The 12,577-nt window shown below is 38.2% G+C and overlaps 1 protein-coding gene across 2 annotated transcripts in view; it reads left to right on the forward strand.

Moving 5' to 3' along the window:
* Positions 1 to 3,660: 3,660 nt before the first annotated feature.
* The window catches only part of slc1a2b (solute carrier family 1 member 2b), an 18,589-nt gene continuing 9,672 nt past the window's right edge, over positions 3,661 to 12,577 (forward strand). The window contains exons 1-8 of one of the 2 annotated variants that reach the window (XM_015017416.1): positions 3,661 to 3,940; positions 6,181 to 6,320; positions 9,144 to 9,296; positions 9,536 to 9,786; positions 10,418 to 10,565; positions 10,886 to 11,012; positions 11,941 to 12,174; positions 12,309 to 12,503. In XM_015017416.1, the coding sequence (XP_014872902.1) occupies positions 3,903 to 3,940; positions 6,181 to 6,320; positions 9,144 to 9,296; positions 9,536 to 9,786; positions 10,418 to 10,565; positions 10,886 to 11,012; positions 11,941 to 12,174; positions 12,309 to 12,503 (1,286 nt within the window). In that variant the 5' untranslated portion in view covers positions 3,661 to 3,902. The remainder of the gene's footprint in view (positions 3,941 to 6,180; positions 6,321 to 9,143; positions 9,297 to 9,535; positions 9,787 to 10,417; positions 10,566 to 10,885; positions 11,013 to 11,940; positions 12,175 to 12,308; positions 12,504 to 12,577) is intronic. The other variant, XM_015017417.1, reaches the window with a different exon arrangement.

Genomic DNA, 12,577 nt, shown 5'->3' on the forward strand with positions numbered 1-12,577 from the left:
TCATTACTGGTGTTAACCTTGGAACGTTTTTTTACCCAGTCTTTTTATTATTGTTGAATCATGGCCACAGGCTGTAACTGAGACAAGTGAAACCTGCAGCGGTTTCGATGCTGTTCAACGTTCTATTGTGACATTGATTTGGTAAGCTGGTCTCTCCTGTGGAGGTTCACCACTGTTCCAATACTGTAAATGTGATTCACTAGAGTCCCAAAGCTATAGAATTAGCTTTGAAACTTTATCAGAGCAATTTATGTCGATGACTTTGTTTTTGTGCTTTGTTTTGAGATGTGTTGCTGTAAGAGTGGTAACCAGTGAATTTCAGCCCAGCATTCTGGAGATAATCCAAGATTTAAAAGTGTGGGTGGTGGGTGTGACTTTACTTTTTCACACAAGGCTAGGCTGGTTTGAATAGCATTATCATTTGAAAACAGCATTTTGTATTTACTCAGACTATATCTGATTTTAAATGTGTTTTGTGATTTTAAAATCCAACAACAAAAGGAAGTATTAATAAAAAGGATAAACGTGAAACACATCGAAGGGAATACTCAGGTTACAGCTGATTTTTGTAAAATAAATAAATAAATAAATAAATAAATAAATAAATAAATAAATAAAATAAAAAATCTCTTAAAGTCTGTCCAATTAAATTTGGATCCCAAGTAACTAAAATATGCAATATTCCAAATGTTTTCCTAATCAGAGAGCTTGCATAGTCTTGAAATTTCACTGACCATGGTGCTTCATACTGAGTCAGTTGTAAATAGTATATTCAATTTTCCAAACATTTGTTGAAATGAAAAATGAAATATTTTGCTAGACTTCATACAGTAATAGTGAGATAATCATTGCAATCCAGCAGTTTGCTCCAGCTGGATGCTTAAATAAGCAAAATAGCTTTATTCAAAGTAATGTTTGAGTGTGTCAAATTATGTCACAACACCTTCATTTATTGTTTAGTGCTTGAAATTGGTCTGATAACAATGTGTTAACATTGACCCATCGAAAATCAGTATAAAAGCAGTTTTACTTAGTGTGCAAATTTCATCAGATTTTTAATCTCCCTTGAAGGTCCACTTGGATTCGATTCAAGAGAGCTTTCGTCTTTCAGTTTTAAAACCCTCTGTTGTAAATTTGAGATTATCCAGTTGTGTGCAGCAGTTAGTATCGACATCAAATACATATTTTGCTTTGGATGAATTTGCGTGCAGGAACATGTTTAGAGAAGGAAAGGTTGAGGTCTAACCCTAATGATTAAAACATATGTTAAAAAAATGATAAGGAATTAAGAACAAAGAGCAGTAGAGACTTTGACGGGGTATTCATTGTTGAAGCCACTTTCTGCCCAATGCGAAGTTTTTTTGTTTTTGCTGGGGAAATGCCTTTTTATCAATGAATGTACTCATCCCAGCAATTATCTCGAGATACGTGATTGAGTGAAGGAGTAACAAAGCTCCTCTTTCCTTTGGGTGCTGGAATGTTTCTCCTACTTCACATGCACCTCACAACCTGAAGGGTTTGCTGAGAGATCCCTTTTGGGAAGGACCAGGTAGGGGGTTCGTAGCTTGTGGACATCCAGAATGTGTGAGCCCATCTCTCTCTCCACTGTATTGCAAGTGGTTGTGAGGCCCAGTGGGTTGGGTGGTTGGTTCGGGGAGAAGGGGGATATATCCGGAAACTGGCCTAGATCCAGTTGTCTTTGCCTCACAGTATATTGTGATACACAAATCATGAGACTGGGCACTGGGCCTCTCGAAACACCAGTGGGAAATGCGCATTTCTAATTTACATGTATCTCTGTGCTATAAAACCTGAATTTGACAAGCATAACCGCACAACCAGTCACTTCATGGTTATTGCGTAACCACGTGTTGTATCAGTGGTGGAGTAAATATATGTAATTCATTGAAAATGCAGGAGTGCAACACCAACAATGTTCTGCTTGCAAATGTTCTTTCAATCAAGGTGATGAAATGGCTTCATATGGATGTTCCAGAGAAATATATAAGCTGAGGTGAAGATAAAGAGTGTCTGTTGAATCATTCGCTCGGGTCATATAGCATCTGTAAGTGGTTTTTAATCAGGCTGTGTTTGTGTGCTGGATTTGTGTGACTAAAAGCTTCCTCTTTTCCCCTCATCCCCTTCCCACTAAGTCACAGAGTGTTGCTAGGACAACCCCTTGTGGTCCCTACTGCATCGCAGTGGTCCTCAATGCCAGCACTCAGGGAACCTCCTCGCACTGGGAAGGCTGCATAAAATTGGGATAATCGGCGTCGATTATGGGAGACAATGGGCTGCCGCTTCTCAAAGATTCATTCATCCTGGAAAAGAGACTGTGGAGAGAGGGGGGAACAGAGAATGGGGCGCCTTGGTCCCTCCGCTGCTCTCCCACGGTGGGCACAGGCATGACATCAGTGGCCTGAAAGAACTGGCATTCTGGACATGTCCATTACTCCCCCCTTCCTCACTATAACCTTGCTCTCCCTCCAACCCGAGCCCAACCTCCCGCCTTTTCTTGCCGCTGCCAGTTTGGATGGAGCGCTTGGCCAGGCAAGTAGGGGCCACCGCTGCTGTTTGCGTGTGAAACAAAGCCCTTCAGAGGGAGAGAGAGGAAGCAGAGAGCTTCACATGGTACCAGCCAAAAGTAGGGATGGCTGCCTCAGCCTTCCCCATCTCAGGCCCCTCTTTTGGCTGATAGATGCTGGTGTGACCCCAGTACCCCCTTCTCCTCTAGTGTCCCTCTTTCTTTCTCCTGTAACCCCTTCTTGTATGTCCCATCCTTTAGCTGTCATATCACAAACTTGCCTTATGTCCATTACTTAGAATGATATTGCACGTCAAAGGATTTGGGTTGAGTGATTTCTCATGACACGGCCTTTGCAAAGATAAGGATGACATTCCTCTGGCTTTTGTTGTGAGATTGGTCATTAGTTTTCAAGAGGAAATAGCTTTCCAACACATTTCCCTAATTAGAATGATGCGATGCTGCTCCACATGGTGTGAAGTCCCATGCTGCTGAGAGACTAAAGCGAAGTCAGCGTGGCACCGTCCTCACAAGAATCATATGTCGTTTGTGCTTTGCCTTCCACTGAAGTACGGGAGTTTTATGCATTAGTAGAATTACATAAATTTATATGCTGTTATGACTGACTTCAGTATGAAAAATTTGTTGTGTATGCATGTATGCAGTCAGTGCTTCAAAATCCTCTCTAATGTCATTGAGTGTTGTCCATCAGGACCTTAAAGAGAAAAAAAGAAATGAAATCTGTCGTCCATCATTTATTAACTTCTCAGCAAAATCATCCCTGACAAAGCGCTACTGTCCACAATGTGCCATTAGCAGGGATCATCATCCTCATCCTCTGCAGCCCAGACTTTCTCATGCCATCCATGGAGTTTGAAAGTATAGTCGGATGTTGGATTACAGAATCCAGGGAGTGCAGGATTCTAACCGATTTGACAATTAAGCTCATACACTGCCCCCCTCCAACTCCACTTGTACTTTTGGTTATTTATTTAGTCCCAGGTTTTATCACACGAATGCGTGTTTGTGTGCGTGTGTGTGTGTGTGTGTCTGTGTGTGTGTGTGTGTGTGTTTGTGAAGTCAGAGGGTGGGGGCGAGGTAAAAGAGGGGTTATTGCACACATCAAGATGGGGCAGTTCAGGTTTCTGTGGCTGTGATTCTGGTCCAGACTACGTCCTCTCTTCCCTCTCTGGATGCTTTGGAGCCGGGTGGGCAGCTGAGAGCGGCTAGCCGTCAGCAGACCTCTGCTGTTTTCAGCGTCGGACATTATCCACTGACACCTGCCAACTTATTGGATGGAGCACTTGTGACACAACTAATGCTTTTTTTCTGCTGATTCACCGTAAACTACCAAAGTTTGGAGATCTGCTCCTGGTAAATGTATATTGCACTAACCTCATCACCACCAGAAATGAAGTAAGTAATGAAAATTTTCAGTTACAATATGACTTTTTCTTTTGTTCGTTTTATATATATATATATATATATATATATATATATATATATATATATATATATATATATATATATATATATATATATATATATATTACTACTATTGTTCTTAAGGAGTTAATGTACCAATTATGCATTTTAGTCAGGATAATATTTTGGAACCTTTTAGAAAAGAGTACCAAATAAAGCTGTGATTGCTTTTCATTCTTGAAGTGAACAGAAAATTCAAAACATAACAATATAAATGCAATATATTGCATATATAATACACTATAAATATATCGCCTGAATTATGATATCCCATTTAAGAATTTTGTTATATCCCACACGGTCCCACATTTTATTCTTTTCACTAAGAGTTTGTAATGTAAATTCCTAATTAAATCAGCCCAATCATGTTCAAAGAATGAATTCTGATTACAAAGAGGCTTTGGAAATATATAATAACCATTAATCATTTTTTGTCTATCTGAATTTTGTTTTTCTAGGACTGACTTTGAAAACAGTTCATTTTTTTCTCAGTTATGACATTTTATTATTATTTTTTTAAAAGCATGTAGGTTGTTCAAATGTAAAATTATGAACTTTTTAGTAAATGATGAAAAAAGCTTGAATGTTTTTCGTCATTCAATCTGGATGAAGCTCAACTTGCAGTACGTTTTTATATTCATCTGTTCAGTCCTTCTATGTCATTTGTCTCTGACTCAAAGGGAAAGGTGTTAATGAGAAGATCCAGCTCACTTCCTCACTCAGAGCCAAAAATAATGAAGGGAGAGCAAAAAAACGGAACATCCGCATTACATTTATCATTCCTTCTGTTAGGAGTTCAATTATTTGGTACTGCACCAAAATGTTAAGTTTATGAATTCCTTTTATGAAATACGGAGAGTGCATAGATGGAGTTCAGCTGTTTGCTCTTTCTTATTTGCAATTCACACATTACTTTGAGATTATTAGCAGTAGATCTGACTACTTTGACAGGAGGCTGATCAGGTGGTCTCCCTATAATCTAGTTTTCTCACACATTGCTGGAGGAAAACTTTGTGTGTAAGCGTTAAGTGTGGTGTGTTCAAGTGGGGCTATTGTTAACCTCTTACATAACAATGCCATTAAAACAAGTTTTATTCTTAATCCACGGCTGAGATAAAGAAACATGCAAAGGTTTATCGCAGGAATTTTGGTGAAAAATGTATATTGATTTGAAACATCTGCTACTCAGACACTACTCATAAAATGTCAACAATCTGTTCCAATGTGTCTCCCTGTGTAACTGAATTTGCGCTTAAGCTTCATCTCAAAAGCAGGTTTGTTTTCTCATGCTATCTCCTTGTGGTTGCAGGAGACTGAAAAATTTAGCCTGTCAATGTGTTCCCGCAGCACTTGCAAATCATTCTTCTCTTGTGTATCATTATTATTTTTTTAAACACACCTGCAGAATTGAAAGGTGGTAAATGGTTCTTCAGTGCATTTACAACAGACTGCTGTAGTCCAGCCTGATTGAAGGTTTGTCATCTTCAGAGGGAAGTACATGAAATGTTTCCTGTCTTACTTCAAAATAAGAGTCCCCTAATAGCCCTTTTTCTTATCAAGGTTTGGTAAAAAATAATTCATGGATCTCAACCAGACGAAGTTGTTGAAAGTGCTTCATGCTTCAGTTTAAGATGAAATATTAATTTCACTCCTACTAGTAATTTTTCTGTCATTTTCTTGTGTACTTACTGTTTTGTTTTTGGATTAATTTAGATTATTAATTTTGTTATACAAAGAAGATGAACTGAACAACTGTATGTATGTATGGATTAGAATTGTTAGTACTGAATAAATATGAATAATGAGCAACAGACATGACTTTATTAAATGCTTAGCACATCGTTGGAAAGGGGAGCAATTATCAAGCTGCATCATCTTGTCAGCTTCCATCTGTTGGATGCTATAGTAACCACGGTGTTCAAGTGACAACTTGGCAACAGTTGAATGCTTTGCATGTTTTTTCTGCTTTTTGGAGAAAAAGTTATTGAGTTTGTAGAGACGATAACTAAAATCATGCTGCTTTCACTGTGAGATTCTCAATCTAAAGTTATATGGCATAACATGTTTTTTTTTTTTTTGTAACTGTAAACCCAATGGGTCATTTTATTTTTAGCATTTATTAATAAACTTTTCTCTTTTGTGTTTTGTTTTTGCCTTTTTTTTTGCTGCAGTGCCAACAGTATGCCTAAACAAGTGGAGGTGAGGATGCATGAGAGCCACCTGGAGCCCATTGAGGCGAGGCCCCGGTCCAAATGTGCCCAAATCTGCTCCAAAATGTTCAAGAACCTCCTGCTCACGCTCACAGTCCTTGGTAAGGGAACTCTTTTTTTCCCTCTCTTAGGCGTATGATAAAAAAAACTGTGCTCTGTTAACTCAGAGCTACAATCTGCAGCTAGCTTGCAGCGTGAGGAGGAGATGCCATCTGTGTTCAGTGTACCAGACAGTAAGCTGACTGGGTGTTCTGACCTTCTGCAGCACGATGCCACCTGTTGCTATGAAAAGCTCTTCCCCACACACACAAGTCACCCAAACAACCTATGGTGAAAAGTATTGTGATTACCGCTGTAGCTCTTTAATAAACACTAAAGGCTAAGACATGTTCTGGTTGCGGAAACAAATCTTTAATTAGATTACTTTTATGCCTCCTCATGGCCATCAGTGACACATTACTTTCTAATTCGGAGGTTTTGGAATTGCCTTCCTGTGAGGAATTTTTAAAACTTTGGACAGTCCAGCTTCTATGAACATCTCAATCACACAACTCTCATAAAGTGAGCCAAGAGGATAAATAGCTCTCCTGTAACATCAGAACTAAGGGATAAGGATCAGTAAAGGAGAAAGCGACTGGGGAATGAGAAGGTCAAAGAGAAAAGATCAATCCTAAAACACAGAGTGTCTAAAATCCACCGGATGTTGCCAGCCCCAGGATGTTACTGGTGCTTTTCTGCTGGCTCCGCACCAACAGTCACACAGACACAGAGGACAGCAGCTGGCTCCAGTCAGACCAGATGGATGGCAAATTTACATTCTGGCAATAATTGTGGAGATAGAGAATGACTGCTACTATATGCATTAAGACTAAGATATATGTCTGATCTTAAGATTTATGCATCTAAGTATAGGTTTTATAAGTCATATGCCAGTTCTCTCAGTCTCCAGTATGCTTGTCTGAGGCACTCAGATGTGTGTTATCAAAATGCAGAGGAGGAAACAAAGGGAATAATTTGACACTTGAAACAACTACATAAACTGATAAAGATTTCTATTGTTTCAGTTGTTTTACAGATAAAACAAATTGTTGCAAAATAATACAAAAAGGAATGTTTACAATATTCTCTATGGAGCAGAGTGTAGGCCGTTGTGATGGCTGCTTCAAAACACTGGTGTTTGAACCTCAAGGTACTTTGTAACTTAACTGATTATATACAAGGAATCATTGTCTATTTGAAAAATTATAATCAATGTTTCTTTAATGTTTTTACATAAAGTTTATTTGACTCCATCATGGTTTTGGAGGTGCAATAAATAATAGACTTGTGTACTTCACAGTTGGGATGGTGTAAACAGGATTGTAAGTTTTAAAAATATTTACTGTAAAAGATCATCACGGCCAAACACTTCAATAGGTTTATCAGTTGGCTGGGCATATATGTAGCAAAAGGCTTTTGTCCCACAGTTTGTGTCTAAACTGAAAGTAATTTATGCTGCTTTGGGGGAAAAACAGCTTCTTCCTAACTGTATGTCATTTGGCCGCTGGCAATAGTACGATGATACAGTCTTAACAGCTTCGGCAAGAATCTTCACAACGACTTTTCCTTTTGTTCTGGTGTTGGTTTGCGGTTTCACCCCAAAACACATTTATATTTCAGAACTTTTCTCCTTAGCTAACAGTGTAATGGCTGGACATTCGAACTGTGTTTATACTTGGGTAGAACTGTATCAACAGATGATCTTGGTAGTTTCAGACATCTGGAAATTGCATCCACAGATGAACCAGACATTGTTTTTTTTTTTCTTGGGTAATGTTTTTTTTTTTTTTTTTTTTTTTTTACATTATGTCACACAACAAAGTAGTATGTTTGATGCGTTGACTTACAGTAAATACATTCAGAGGTGTGCCTTCAGGTAACTGAAATAGTGTGAATAGCCAGAATACCACAAAAGTAATTCCCAGATGTTTACAAAATCATGTCATTACCGGGGCTCTTGTAAATTGTTGGAAGTCACTGTAGTCTTAGTGTATACATTCTGAATTTTAAAACGTATTTAAAATTTCTCAAAAAGTCGACCCTCATTGTTGTTGCATCCAACAATTGGAGGTTATCATGGTAATTCTAACTGATTTAAACTACAGAGGTGTGTATTTCTACACAGAGTACATAAATATATAACTGTTTTAACTGAATAAAAAAAAAAATCTCTGGAGCTACTACTACACTGGTCCATATGAGCTTGTTACCTGTCAAATATATTGACAGTGTAGCTGAAACAAGAAAGTATGGCTGGTTTCCAAGGGCTCCCAGGAGAAGTTTTCTCTTTCTTTCAAGAACATTGAAGCTCACCTGTGATTTGCAGGGCTGCCTGTGAGCAAACCACACAAAAAAAAAAAAAAAAAAAAAAAAAAATGTGAAAAATTTTTTAATAACAGACAAGTGCAGTAGTGTAAGTTTTCATCCATTCTCCAAATGAAATACTGGCCTATTTATTTAGTATTCGGTGGAATTTGAAAATACTGAAAAAAATAAATAAATACAATTCTTGAAAAGTTAGATTTCTTGTGATTACATAGGCCAAACCTGACAATCTGATATGCTGCCTCGTTCAAAGAAATCTGATCTTGCCTGGTTTTGGTTTTATCTTCTCAACTCACTGTGTTTGTAGCCAACAGGATCTTTGTCGACCCGGGACAGCTGACTTGAGAAGGTGGGAGTTGATACTGAGCTGTCTTGCAAGACAAAGAACCACAGAAGCAAACAAACAAACAAACAAACAAAAAAAAAAAAACGATTGAGAATGATTAGAATTTTTATATTAAATAGTGTATATTTCTCCATTGAGATTTTTCCCCCTTGCTTAGATTAAAATCTTTAAGTGATTATACATTTTTAAGTTATCCCCACTCCTTTCACTTTAGGTGTGATCCTGGGAGCTGTATCAGGGATGCTGCTGCGTGTTGCCTCTCCAATTCATCCAGATATTGTCATGGTGATTGCCTTTCCTGGAGATATTCTGATGAGGATGCTGAAGATGTTGATCCTCCCTCTCATTATCTCCAGCTTAATCACAGGTGCCGACTCTATCACAATTCATGCTTTTAAATTCTCAAGGAAAGCCATGTTGCTCATATTGACTGGATGCTTTCTTTTGTTCAGTTTCCTCTGTTGTCGTACTACTGTAACATACTTGATGGTGATCATAGAGTCACCAAATAGCATTTGTTTTGATCTTTTTATTCCTACATGCTGTGTCAACTTCTTCACTGAACCAGAAATGACCGGATAAACATCTTGTTTGTGTGCGGTACAGGGCTTGCTGGCCTGGACGCCAAATCTAGTGGTCGCCTGGGAACCAGAGCTATGGTTTACTACATGTCCACCACTGTTATTGCTGCTGTCCTGGGTGTCATCCTGGTGCTAGTCATCCACCCTGGCAACCCCAAACTGAAGGAAAATCTGGGCGAGGGCGAGAAAAACGATGACGTGTCCAGCTTGGACGCCTTCTTCGATCTGATAAGGAACCTCTTCCCAGAAAACCTGGTGCAAGCCTGCTTCCAACAGGTAAAAGACGAAATTGTGCTTCTAATTGTAAAGTTGTCATTATAATATCATGTCAAACTAGAATAAATTGCAATTTATTTCATTGAAATAAGTTAGCTTAAGACTTAGGCTTATCTTCCAGTCTGCTCGACTGTTTAGCTGTTAAGATTGTGACGTACATTTTGTTAGCTGGACCCGTCCACTCTGAGCGCTCCAAGAGCGACAATAACACGTCCATTCAACGTGTGACAGCAAATACAAAACAGGTGTAGATACCGTAAGGCTGATTTTGAGCGCATGTTGTTGTTTTGTTTTCTTCTATCAGCATAAGGTTTAGTTTTCATCAACTAAACCTTATGCTGACCTAACAGAATGTGGTCTAAATAGCAACAGAGTTAGATGTATCCTGACAGAAATAAAGCTAGCTGCTGTCTAAAAAAAAATAATAATAAAGAACAAGAGGTTATTTTCAATTAAAGTGGTTCTTTAGAAAAAGCCTAAATATATGATGTAAGCGTCACATTACACTTTGTATAATTAGGTCATAACATATTTTAAAACCAATTAGGGAGCTGTCATGGTTTTCTTCTGAGAAGATAATTCTGCCACTTATTTATGTTGTTTTTTTTTTTTGTTTGTTTTTTTTTTCCAGATCCAAACAGTCACAAAGAAAGTTGAGGTGGTTGTGGAGGAGGAAGTTAATGTCACCACTGTGGAGGGCCTGGTGGCTAACATTACCAAGGAGCCACAGTTCATCATCAAAAAGTCTCTTCAGTTCAAAAGTGGCATGAATGTTTTGGGTATGTAACACAGAGCCCTCTGGGGCCTCGTAGTGAACTGCACACATTTGTACCGTTAAAATTTAGCATCAAATTGATGTTAAAATCATCATGCTAGGATGCTAGCTGTAACAAAGCTAACATTTGCTGATGAACCCCAAGCTTCTTGTGATGAAAATGTAATTTATTTGCTGTTGAGGCATTTTCATCTACTAAAACAAGTCGGCTCATCAAATTCATTTCTCATACTTGGCATTGTAAATATGTTTATACATTTTCTTCCGTACTGAAGCCGCCCTCCATCGCATCTATTCTGACGCATTCATAATTTTCTGCTGCAGGTCTGATTGGTTTCTTTATTGCATTTGGCATCTGCATGGGCAAGATGGGAGAGAAGGCCAGACTCATGATTGAATTCTTCAGTATCCTCAATGAGATCGTGATGAAACTTGTCATCATGATCATGTGGTTGGTATCTGTCATGGATTTCTTTGAACCACTTCAAAACCCATTTCGCCGTGCTTGAAAAATATAAAATATTCATATCAATGCAATTTTTTTCATATGTTCTCATGCTCCACCCACAAACTACAATGTATTCTTTTGAGGTTTTATGTGATACACTGACATAGCACAGGATTGTGACTAGGAAGGAAACGGGGCGGATGATTTTTGTATTCTTTTTTTCAAATATGAATCTGCAAAGCATGAAAGGTATTCAGCCATCCTGAGTCAATGTTTTGCAGATATGTCCTGAAGACTTTCCGTGACTTCTGTAATTCTTCTTTCAAAAGTAGCTTAATGTCAATCATATAAGATGGAGAATATATTGGAGTATTAATTTTTAAGTTTTACTAAAATTCCTCAACAAGATATAGGTTCACGGTTTGACTTGGCTCTTCTAATACTTGAATAATAATGGAACGTTGTACATTTAGCTTTATATTTAGGATTGAAACATTAAAAATGTGGATTTTTCATTTAGATGGAAAACGTTTTTTTTTTCATATGACCAGAGCATAATTTGTCCTTATGTTTGCTTTGTACACTGCATGGCTTTTGGCAAACTGCTACTCTTCCATAAAAGTCAGATTTATGGAAGGCATGAACCAGAGATTTTACATCAACAGGTTCTTCAATCTGAATCTCTGCAGCTCTCCTAGAGTTATCACATATAACTGTAATTAATTACAATCAAGCTTGTGGTTCTAAGTTTTACAAATGTGGAAAGGTTTAAGCTTCCAAAAATTGCAAGAAAGGAACTCCTTTATCTCATGTTATTTCGAAACATATCTAAAGGATATTACGCTGTAATCACAGTGCTCTTACAACTTGTTTTGATTATGCTCTTTGCTTTAATTTCAAAGTAACAAGAAATTGTTTCTCACCCAATAAGGTACTCTCCCTTTGGTATTGCCTGTCTGATTTGTGGCAAGATCATCTCCATTAAGGACTTGGAGGTGGTGGCCAGGCAGCTTGGCATGTACATGGTGACTGTGATTATCGGTCTGATCATCCACGGCGCAATCTTCCTGCCCAGCATTTACTTTGTCATCACAAGGAAAAACCCCTTCACCTTCTTCTTGGGGATCTTCCAGGCCTGGATCACTGCTCTGGGAACAGCTTCCAGGTCAGCATGAATAAGGATCAACGGGTGAACAAGTCATTGTGAATAATGGTTTTTAGAAATAATTTGTGCATGGTTATATGTGTTTACAGTCCTCCTTGTTTTTTTGTTTTTTTTTGTTGTGCTTTTATCTCCAGTGCTGGCACACTTCCTGTCACATTCCGTTGCCTGGAGGAGAATTTGGCCATTGACAAAAGAGTCACTCGTTTTGTGCTCCCAGTAGGTGCCACCATCAACATGGATGGAACTGCTCTCTACGAGGCTGTGGCGGCAATCTTTATTGCCCAGATGAATGGCGTGAATCTTGACCCTGGTCAGATCATCACAGTCAGGTGAGAAAAGCATTATTTTTATATCAACATATATCTATATCTATCTATCTATATATATCTATATATATATATAT

Source organism: Poecilia latipinna, unplaced genomic scaffold, assembly GCF_001443285.1.
Source record: "Poecilia latipinna isolate Pla-1442-1.1 unplaced genomic scaffold, P_latipinna-1.0 Scaffold2139, whole genome shotgun sequence".
Lineage (NCBI taxonomy): Eukaryota > Metazoa > Chordata > Actinopteri > Cyprinodontiformes > Poeciliidae > Poecilia > Poecilia latipinna.